The following is an 11,365-nucleotide window of genomic DNA, read 5'->3' on the forward strand; positions in this document are numbered from 1 at the left end:
GGGGGGGGGGGGGTGGTATTTAAAAAGGGACCTTTCATATTTCAATCTGCGTTAATAATTCGCTTCTTTACTGGATAAGTCGTGTTTGATAATAAACTGATGATTCTGTTGTTTATTAAAGAAACCTGGTTGGTGTATTTTATTCTGGGATAAAGAGTAGAGTAGATGATTGACCGTATCAGTAACTGGGTAAACATTTCAAGATATGTTGTGACCTGTGGAGAAGTGGAACTAGAAAAGACAGTGCACTCCTCCTGCCTCGGTCAAAACAGTACGAAAATCTTAAAATCGAGATGTTGCCAGCCAGGGAGTCAGCCCAGGTCCTCAAACAAAGTGGGTGATGGGTTAGCAGGACTTGGTGCGAGTCAGAGGACAATGGCAGCAGGGCATCTTTCAGCACCGAGGGTGCAACATGGGAGTTCAGCCAGGAAAGCATTGAAATAGTCAAGTCTAGAGGTAAAAAAAGGAACGGATGTGGGTTTTAGGAGCAGAAGTGCTGAGGCAGGGGCGGAGACAGGGAACGTTGTGGAGGTGGTCTTGCTGACGGAGAGGATAGTGGGGGGAGTGGCGACGACGGGAGCTCAGCAAATAGCCAAGCCCCTTTCAGACATTAGATTGTTCTGCAACAAAGATTGATTTGCCATTGACATTGAAAGTGAATTATTTTATTAAAAAACAATTTCAGCCGAGGACTCACTGATTTAAAGAAGGGGGAAGAGAACATCGGGGCAGTGATTCTGGAAGGTAGACTGCCCCAGGATCATCAATCTCCTCTTGTCTTATCGTGGAGCGATCGAGGTCCGTGTGATTGGAATAAACGTTTGACACAGATCGAGAAGTTTAAAACTCCAGCTACCGGCAGTCGTTAAACAGCTGATGATCTCCAGGCCCCCTCGGACGACAGTGCACTGGGGAATCTGCCCTCCTCCTTCCTCAGTCAGGTGTGGATCCGCCTGTGCCTCAGGAGGCTGCAGGACTGGGTGAAGCCCTTGCCACACTCGGGGCACTTGAAGGGCCTCTCGCCTGTGTGGACGCGCCGGTGGGTCAGGAGGCTGGAGGACTGGGTGAAGCCCTTGCCACACTCGGGGCACTTGAAAGGTCTCTCGCCGGTGTGGACGCGCTGGTGCGTCAGCAGGTGGAAGGCCTGAGCGAAGCCCTTGCCGCAGAGGGGGCAGACGAAGGCCTGCTGACCGGCGTGCAGGCACTGGCGGTGTGCCAGCAGGCTGAAAGCGCGGGTGAAGGCCTTGCCGCATAGGGAGCAGGTGAAGGGTTTCTCGCCGGTGTGGGCGTGCCGATGTGCCAGCAGGCTGGACAGGCGGGTGAAGGCCTTGCCGCAAGGGGGTGGGCAGGCAAAGGGGCGTTCGCCTGTGTGCGCCCGCCGGTGGGCCTCCAGCTGGGAGGGGTAGCCGAAACCCCTGCCACAGTCTCCGCATTGGTGAGCTGCTGGCGTGGCCGCCGTGGCCCCCCTCTCGCACCGGTGCTTGGCCAGGTTGGAGGGCCGGCTGAAAGTACGCCCACAGACCTGGCAGTGATGCAGCTTCTCCTCAGCTTCGGATGGCTTCAGGCGTTCTGCAGAGTCGAGGCGTGACGCGGTCTGCTCCGAACTCCCCATCAGCGATGTCTCCCCACTCTCTTTTCACTCCGGGTGCCCTGCAGGAAGGGATGGCAAAGAACATCAACTCGCATCCAGAACTCGAGAGCAATAACTGCCTTCCTTTCACAGGGGCACTGAAGAATTGGGAGCAGGAAGACAATGCCAGGCCGCTCAAGTCTGCTCCAGCATTCAATTCTCATTCAGGTACATAGCTGAAATTGTACCGAGGCTCGTGTACATTAATCCATTCCTGCACTGGAAAGGTGGACACTCATATTCAGAGTGCGATTACCTGGCTGTGACTTGAATCTGGCTTTCAGGTGTAAGTGGCATGGTGATTTGATATGTGAACCCACATCCCCTTAAAGAGCAGACTCTCACGGGGGTAAATGGTTTAGAGAGACAGAACGAGGCAGGAACTGATGAGATTTAGAGAGGTAGAGAATGAGAAACAGACAGAGCTAAAGACAAAGAGAACACAAACATAAGGAATAAGAGCAGCACCACTCCACAATTCAATAAGATTGCAGATTGTTTCCCGTCTGTCGGACTGACACCTTAGAGGTTAGTGTCACAACAAAGGGGAGCGTTTTTTTGGTATTTGCATGCTTTATTACAGTGACTGATTTGGTCTTTCATTAAATGACAGGTGAATGATACAACTCAAGAGTGCTCTCTGCTGTCGTGAGCACACCACACAAGTCCTGGAGTGACCAGCTCATGTTCTGTTACTGCCCCACAGCTGTGTGGCCCCTGAACCTCACAAACACTCTCCCTTAATGGGGACCAGGCTCTATTCTTATAGTCTGACACACAGCCTTGGCCTGCGCTTACGTTATCTGTAAGTATGTAGATTGCACGGTTTGCTGAGGCTGCACTTTTAAGTGTTTACCCAGTTTATAATCTTTTCAGTCTGTGCTGCGAGCTTTGTTTATATGGTACAGTGCTTCTTATCATGTTGATGTGCTGAAACTGTCTGTTGCTCATATAGAGACTGGGGAGGTGGTGGTGTAATGGTAATGTCACTGGACTAGTAGCCCAGAGGCCCAGGCTAATGCTCTGGGGACATGGGTTCAATTTGGTAGATGGTGGAATTTGAATTCAATTAATAAATCTGGAATTTTTAAAAAAAACTAGTTTAATGGTGACCATGAAACTACTGTCGATTGTTGTAAAGACCATCTCATTCACTAATGTCCTTTCGGGAAGGAAATTTGCCACCCTTATCTGGTCTGAGCTATGTCATTCCAGATCCACAGCAATGCGGTTGGCTCTTAAATGCCCTCTGAGTTCAAGGGCAATTAGGGACGGGCAATAAATGCTGGTTTAGCCAGCGACGTCCACATCCCAGGAACAAATAGCAGAAAAACTGCGGCCACATGTTCTAGATTCTTCAATAGGGGAAACAGCCTCTCAGCATTCACCCATCTTATATGTTTCAATAAGATCACCTCTCATTCTTCTAAACTCCAATCAGTATGCGCCCATCTCTCTTCAAAGCATAACCCTCTCAACCAAAGAATCAATCTCGTGGACTTTCATTACACCCTCCCTTAGGCAAGTATATCCTTAGATACGGAGTATAAAACACTACATAGCACCCCAGGTGCTTCCTTACACTTATACTCCATCCACCTTATGATAAAGGCCAACATGTTATTTGCGTGTTAACTTTGTGTTGTGTGTAGAAGGACACTTGGGTCCCTCTAAACACCAACTTTTAACAATTTCCCCCATCTAAAAAATAGTTTCCTATTCTTCTTACCAAAGTGAATAACCTCACACTTCCCCACATTATTCTCAATCTGCCAACTTCTGACCAACTCATTTAACCTATCTATAATCGCTTTCTGTCCTCCTCACTACTGCCTAGCTATTGTAACGTCAGCAAACTTGGACACATCGCTCTGTCCCTTTATTTAAGCCACTAAATAGCCGAGTCCCAAACAGATCCTTGTAACAGCTTACTAGATAAAATCCTGTCACCGTGAAAACAAAACTGTGTTGACTCTGCTGAATCGTTGAGATTTACCAAAGGCCCTGTTATCACAGTCTTAATGGTAGATTCCAGAATATTCCCTACAACTGATCTCAGGATAACTAGTCTATAGCTCTGTTTTCTCTCTCCCTCTCCCATTCAAACGGGAGGGAGGTCTGGTCCGCCCATTGCCAGTCAATAAGATCATGGCTGATCTATTTGGCTACCACTTTTCCGACCTTACAAGTGACTACACAACTAATCAAGCGGTGAATTATAAAAAAGGGAATGTATCAAATCAATTTTTGCCCTTGTCGAGCTGTCATTGTAATCCAACAGCGACATGGTGATAACAGGAGGTGGGGAGGGGGGGGGGGGGGTGGGGGTGGTGGGGGATGTTCTTTAAGCTTCTGTAACACACTTTCAGTAATTATAGTTGTTGTAGAAGTAGAAGATTACAGCGCAGTACAGGCCCTTCAGCCCTCAATGTTGCGCCGACCTGTGAAACCATCTGACCTACACTATTCCATTTTCATCCATATGTCTATCCAATGACCACTCTGATCAGTTAAAGTTACAAACGAGGTTGATAAAGCAACTGTTAATCTAGAATGGTTGAAAAAGATAGCAATGTCTGTTTACATACCAAATCTAGTGACTTTTAAGTTTGCCTCTTGATTTGAGATGGTACAGCTGGCAGTACTGCTCTCCCTCATCAGTCCGTCCCACTCATTCTCTCTTCCCAGTTTCTCGTTCGTTCTCTCAATCTCCCTCAGTGTCTCTCTTGCACCCACCGTCTTGTCTCTCTCCCTTTCTGTCTGTTTCACTCTTTCTCCCCACCCAGTCTGCCCCTCCGTGTCTATCTCATCCCCCCCCCCCCCTCCCCACCAAACAATCTCGCTCGCTCGGTGTGTGTGTCTGTTTGTCCCCACTACCTCGTCCCTCATTCCCTGTCCCTATCTCCCCACCCCCCTCTCTGTGTCTGTCTCCCTCAGACTCTCTCACACCCGATGTCCCATGATGAAACATTAAATAGACTGGGTCTTTATTCTCTGGAGTTTAGAAGAATAAGAGGTGATCTCATTCAAACATACAACATTCTTAAAGGGCTCGACAGGGTGGATGCAGGAAGGATGTTTTCCCTGTCTGGGGAGTCTAGAACCGGGGTATCTGGTCACAGAATAAGGGGCAGCCCATTTAAGACTGAGATAAGGAGGAATTTCTTCACTGAGGGTGGTGAATCATTGGAATTCTCTGCCCCAGAGGGCTGTGGAGGCTCAGTCACTGAGAATGTTCAAGTCTGAGGTCGATAGATTTCTACATATTAAAAACTTCAAGGGATACGGGGATAGTACAGGAAAATGGTATTAAAGATCAGCCACGATCTCACTGAATGGTGGAACAGGCTCGAAGGGCTGAATGGCCAACTCCTGCTCCTATTTCTGATGTTCCTCACTAAAATAAAAGCAAAATACTGCGGATGCTGGAAATCAGAAATAAAAACAAGAAATGCTGGAATCACTCAGCAGGTCTGGCAGCATCTGTGGAGAGAGAAGCAGAGTTAACGTTTCGGGTGAAGAAGGGTCACTGACCCGAAACGTTAACTCTGCTTCTCTTTCCACAGATGCTGCCAGACCTGCTGAGTGATTCCAGCATTTCTTGTTTTTATTTCTGATGTTCCTCAGACTCTTTGCCCCCCTCTCTCCGTCTCTCCCCTCCTTCTCCCTTCCCCTCTTTTTACCTCTGCCTCACCCTCCCTCCTTCTGTCTCTCTCTCTCCCGCCCTTTGTTTTACTCTCTTCCTCCCTGTCTCTCTCACCATCTGTTTCTCTCCCCGTCTCCCTCCCTCTTTCCTGTCTCTGTTTTACTCTCTTCCTCTCTCTGTTTCATTCTTCCCCTCTGTTTTATTCTCTCTCTTTCATTCCCTTCCTGTCTGTTTTACACTCTTCCCCTCTCTCTGTTTTACTCTCTTTCTCCGTCTCTCTCTCCCTGTTTTATTCTCTTCTCCTCTCTCTGTTTTACTCTTTCTCCTTCCCTCTCTCTCTGTTTTATTCTCTTACCCTCTCTCTGTTTTACTTCCTTTCTCCCTCCCTCTCTGTTTTACTCTCTTCCTCCCTCTCTCTCCCCCTCTGTTTTATTCTCTTCCTCTGTTCTTTTCCCTTACTCCCTCCCTCTGTTTTATCCTCTATATTCCCTTACTCTCTCTGATTCATTCTCTTCCTCTCTCTCTGATTCATTCTCTTCCTCTCTCTCTGATTCATTCTCTTCCTCTCTCTCTGATTCATTCTCTTCCTCTCTCTCTGATTCATTCTCTTCCTCTCTCTCTGATTCATTCTCTTCCTCTCTCTCTGATTCATTCTCTTCCTCTCTCTCTGATTCATTCTCTTCCTCTCTCTCTCTGATTCATTCTCTTCCTCTCTCTCTCTGATTCATTCTCTTCCTCTCTCTCTCTGATTCATTCTCTTCCTCTCTCTCTCTGATTCATTCTCTTCCTCTCTCGCTCTGATTCATTCTCTTCCCCTCTCGCTCTGATTCATTCTCTTCCCCTCTCGCTCTGATTCATTCTCTTCCCCTCTCGCTCTGATTCATTCTCTTCCCCTCTCGCTCTGATTCATTCTCTTCCCCTCTCGCTCTGATTCATTCTCTTCCCCTCTCGCTCTGATTCATTCTCTTCCCCTCTCGCTCTGATTCATTCTCTTCCCCTCTCGCTCTGATTCATTCTCTTCCCCTCTCGCTCTGATTCATTCTCTTCCCCTCTCGCTCTGATTCATTCTCTTCCCCTCTCGCTCTGATTCATTCTCTTCCCCTCTCGCTCTGATTCATTCTCTTCCCCTCTCGCTCTGATTCATTCTCTTCCCCTCTCGCTCTGATTCATTCTCTTCCCCTCTCGCTCTGATTCATTCTCTTCCCCTCTCGCTCTGATTCATTCTCTTCCCCTCTCGCTCTGATTCATTCTCTTCCCCTCTCGCTCTGATTCATTCTCTTCCCCTCTCGCTCTGATTCATTCTCTTCCCCTCTCGCTCTGATTCATTCTCTTCCCCTCTCGCTCTGATTCATTCTCTTCCCCTCTCGCTCTGATTCATTCTCTTCCCCTCTCGCTCTGATTCATTCTCTTCCCCTCTCGCTCTGATTCATTCTCTTCCCCTCTCGCTCTGATTCATTCTCTTCCCCTCTCGCTCTGATTCATTCTCTTCCCCTCTCGCTCTGATTCATTCTCTTCCCCTCTCGCTCTGATTCATTCTCTTCCCCTCTCGCTCTGATTCATTCTCTTCCCCTCTCGCTCTGATTCATTCTCTTCCCCTCTCGCTCTGATTCATTCTCTTCCCCTCTCGCTCTGATTCATTCTCTTCCCCTCTCGCTCTGATTCATTCTCTTCCCCTCTCGCTCTGATTCATTCTCTTCCCCTCTCGCTCTGATTCATTCTCTTCCCCTCTCGCTCTGATTCATTCTCTTCCCCTCTCGCTCTGATTCATTCTCTTCCCCTCTCGCTCTGATTCATTCTCTTCCCCTCTCGCTCTGATTCATTCTCTTCCCCTCTCGCTCTGATTCATTCTCTTCCCCTCTCGCTCTGATTCATTCTCTTCCCCTCTCGCTCTGATTCATTCTCTTCCCCTCTCGCTCTGATTCATTCTCTTCCCCTCTCGCTCTGATTCATTCTCTTCCCCTCTCGCTCTGATTCATTCTCTTCCCCTCTCGCTCTGATTCATTCTCTTCCCCTCTCGCTCTGATTCATTCTCTTCCCCTCTCGCTCTGATTCATTCTCTTCCCCTCTCGCTCTGATTCATTCTCTTCCCCTCTCGCTCTGATTCATTCTCTTCCCCTCTCGCTCTGTTTTACTCTCTTCCCCTCTCGCTCTGTTTTACTCTCTTCCCCTCTCGCTCTGTTTTACTCTCTTCCCCTCTCGCTCTGTTTTACTCTCTTCCCCTCTCGCTCTGTTTTACTCTCTTCCCCTCTCGCTCTGTTTTACTCTCTTCCCCTCTCGCTCTGTTTTACTCTCTTCCCCTCTCGCTCTGTTTTACTCTCTTCCCCTCTCGCTCTGTTTTACTCTCTTCCCCTCTCGCTCTGTTTTACTCTCTTCCCCTCTCGCTCTGTTTTACTCTCTTCCCCTCTCGCTCTGTTTTACTCTCTTCCCCTCTCGCTCTGTTTTACTCTCTTCCCCTCTCGCTCTGTTTTACTCTCTTCCCCTCTCGCTCTGTTTTACTCTCTTCCCCTCTCGCTCTGTTTTACTCTCTTCCCCTCTCGCTCTGTTTTACTCTCTTCCCCTCTCGCTCTGTTTTACTCTCTTCCCCTCTCGCTCTGTTTTACTCTCTTCCCCTCTCGCTCTGTTTTACTCTCTTCCCCTCTCGCTCTGTTTTACTCTCTTCCCCTCTCGCTCTGTTTTACTCTCTTCCCCTCTCGCTCTGTTTTACTCTCTTCCCCTCTCGCTCTGTTTTACTCTCTTCCCCTCTCGCTCTGTTTTACTCTCTTCCCCTCTCGCTCTGTTTTACTCTCTTCCCCTCTCGCTCTGTTTTACTCTCTTCCCCTCTCGCTCTGTTTTACTCTCTTCCCCTCTCGCTCTGTTTTACTCTCTTCCCCTCTCGCTCTGTTTTACTCTCTTCCCCTCTCGCTCTGTTTTACTCTCTTCCCCTCTCGCTCTGTTTTACTCTCTTCCCCTCTCGCTCTGTTTTACTCTCTTCCCCTCTCGCTCTGTTTTACTCTCTTCCCCTCTCGCTCTGTTTTACTCTCTTCCCCTCTCGCTCTGTTTTACTCTCTTCCCCTCTCGCTCTGTTTTACTCTCTTCCCCTCTCGCTCTGTTTTACTCTCTTCCCCTCTCGCTCTGTTTTACTCTCTTCCCCTCTCGCTCTGTTTTACTCTCTTCCCCTCTCGCTCTGTTTTACTCTCTTCCCCTCTCGCTCTGTTTTACTCTCTTCCCCTCTCGCTCTGTTTTACTCTCTTCCCCTCTCGCTCTGTTTTACTCTCTTCCCCTCTCGCTCTGTTTTACTCTCTTCCCCTCTCGCTCTGTTTTACTCTCTTCCCCTCTCGCTCTGTTTTACTCTCTTCCCCTCTCGCTCTGTTTTACTCTCTTCCCCTCTCGCTCTGTTTTACTCTCTTCCCCTCTCGCTCTGTTTTACTCTCTTCCCCTCTCGCTCTGTTTTACTCTCTTCCCCTCTCGCTCTGTTTTACTCTCTTCCCCTCTCGCTCTGTTTTACTCTCTTCCCCTCTCGCTCTGTTTTACTCTCTTCCCCTCTCGCTCTGTTTTACTCTCTTCCCCTCTCGCTCTGTTTTACTCTCTTCCCCTCTCGCTCTGTTTTACTCTCTTCCCCTCTCGCTCTGTTTTACTCTCTTCCCCTCTCGCTCTGTTTTACTCTCTTCCCCTCTCGCTCTGTTTTACTCTCTTCCCCTCTCGCTCTGTTTTACTCTCTTCCCCTCTCGCTCTGTTTTACTCTCTTCCCCTCTCGCTCTGTTTTACTCTCTTCCCCTCTCGCTCTGTTTTACTCTCTTCCCCTCTCGCTCTGTTTTACTCTCTTCCCCTCTCGCTCTGTTTTACTCTCTTCCCCTCTCGCTCTGTTTTACTCTCTTCCCCTCTCGCTCTGTTTTACTCTCTTCCCCTCTCGCTCTGTTTTACTCTCTTCCCCTCTCGCTCTGTTTTACTCTCTTCCCCTCTCGCTCTGTTTTACTCTCTTCCCCTCTCGCTCTGTTTTACTCTCTTCCCCTCTCGCTCTGTTTTACTCTCTTCCCCTCTCGCTCTGTTTTACTCTCTTCCCCTCTCGCTCTGTTTTACTCTCTTCCCCTCTCGCTCTGTTTTACTCTCTTCCCCTCTCGCTCTGTTTTACTCTCTTCCCCTCTCGCTCTGTTTTACTCTCTTCCCCTCTCGCTCTGTTTTACTCTCTTCCCCTCTCGCTCTGTTTTACTCTCTTCCCCTCTCGCTCTGTTTTACTCTCTTCCCCTCTCGCTCTGTTTTACTCTCTTCCCCTCTCGCTCTGTTTTACTCTCTTCCCCTCTCGCTCTGTTTTACTCTCTTCCCCTCTCGCTCTGTTTTACTCTCTTCCCCTCTCGCTCTGTTTTACTCTCTTCCCCTCTCGCTCTGTTTTACTCTCTTCCCCTCTCGCTCTGTTTTACTCTCTTCCCCTCTCGCTCTGTTTTACTCTCTTCCCCTCTCGCTCTGTTTTACTCTCTTCCCCTCTCGCTCTGTTTTACTCTCTTCCCCTCTCGCTCTGTTTTACTCTCTTCCCCTCTCGCTCTGTTTTACTCTCTTCCCCTCTCGCTCTGTTTTACTCTCTTCCCCTCTCGCTCTGTTTTACTCTCTTCCCCTCTCGCTCTGTTTTACTCTCTTCCCCTCTCGCTCTGTTTTACTCTCTTCCCCTCTCGCTCTGTTTTACTCTCTTCCCCTCTCGCTCTGTTTTACTCTCTTCCCCTCTCGCTCTGTTTTACTCTCTTCCCCTCTCGCTCTGTTTTACTCTCTTCCCCTCTCGCTCTGTTTTACTCTCTTCCCCTCTCGCTCTGTTTTACTCTCTTCCCCTCTCGCTCTGTTTTACTCTCTTCCCCTCTCGCTCTGTTTTACTCTCTTCCCCTCTCGCTCTGTTTTACTCTCTTCCCCTCTCGCTCTGTTTTACTCTCTTCCCCTCTCGCTCTGTTTTACTCTCTTCCCCTCTCGCTCTGTTTTACTCTCTTCCCCTCTCGCTCTGTTTTACTCTCTTCCCCTCTCGCTCTGTTTTACTCTCTTCCCCTCTCGCTCTGTTTTACTCTCTTCCCCTCTCGCTCTGTTTTACTCTCTTCCCCTCTCGCTCTGTTTTACTCTCTTCCCCTCTCGCTCTGTTTTACTCTCTTCCCCTCTCGCTCTGTTTTACTCTCTTCCCCTCTCGCTCTGTTTTACTCTCTTCCCCTCTCGCTCTGTTTTACTCTCTTCCCCTCTCGCTCTGTTTTACTCTCTTCCCCTCTCGCTCTGTTTTACTCTCTTCCCCTCTCGCTCTGTTTTACTCTCTTCCCCTCTCGCTCTGTTTTACTCTCTTCCCCTCTCGCTCTGTTTTACTCTCTTCCCCTCTCGCTCTGTTTTACTCTCTTCCCCTCTCGCTCTGTTTTACTCTCTTCCCCTCTCGCTCTGTTTTACTCTCTTCCCCTCTCGCTCTGTTTTACTCTCTTCCCCTCTCGCTCTGTTTTACTCTCTTCCCCTCTCGCTCTGTTTTACTCTCTTCCCCTCTCGCTCTGTTTTACTCTCTTCCCCTCTCGCTCTGTTTTACTCTCTTCCCCTCTCGCTCTGTTTTACTCTCTTCCCCTCTCGCTCTGTTTTACTCTCTTCCCCTCTCGCTCTGTTTTACTCTCTTCCCCTCTCGCTCTGTTTTACTCTCTTCCCCTCTCGCTCTGTTTTACTCTCTTCCCCTCTCGCTCTGTTTTACTCTCTTCCCCTCTCGCTCTGTTTTACTCTCTTCCCCTCTCGCTCTGTTTTACTCTCTTCCCCTCTCGCTCTGTTTTACTCTCTTCCCCTCTCGCTCTGTTTTACTCTCTTCCCCTCTCGCTCTGTTTTACTCTCTTCCCCTCTCGCTCTGTTTTACTCTCTTCCCCTCTCGCTCTGTTTTACTCTCTTCCCCTCTCGCTCTGTTTTACTCTCTTCCCCTCTCGCTCTGTTTTACTCTCTTCCCCTCTCGCTCTGTTTTACTCTCTTCCCCTCTCGCTCTGTTTTACTCTCTTCCCCTCTCGCTCTGTTTTACTCTCTTCCCCTCTCGCTCTGTTTTACTCTCTTCCCCTCTCGCTCTGTTTTACTCTCTTCCCCTCTCCCTTTTATTCTCTTCCTCACTCTCTCTTTTACTCTCTTTCTCC

General features: G+C 48.8%; 1 protein-coding gene across 1 annotated transcript in view; it reads right to left on the bottom strand.

Annotated features, from left to right (window-relative positions):
* Positions 1–643: 643 nt before the first annotated feature.
* Positions 644–11,365, bottom strand: part of LOC137348908 (zinc finger protein 239-like) — a 13,978-nt gene continuing 3,256 nt past the window's right edge. Inside the window, exon 2 of the mRNA XM_068014138.1 lies at positions 644–1,650. Coding sequence (XP_067870239.1) covers positions 938–1,612 — 675 coding nt within the window. The 5' untranslated portion in view covers positions 1,613–1,650 and the 3' untranslated portion in view covers positions 644–937. The remainder of the gene's footprint in view (positions 1,651–11,365) is intronic.

The sequence above is a fragment of the Heterodontus francisci genome, chromosome 34, assembly GCF_036365525.1.
Source record: "Heterodontus francisci isolate sHetFra1 chromosome 34, sHetFra1.hap1, whole genome shotgun sequence".
NCBI lineage: Eukaryota > Metazoa > Chordata > Chondrichthyes > Heterodontiformes > Heterodontidae > Heterodontus > Heterodontus francisci.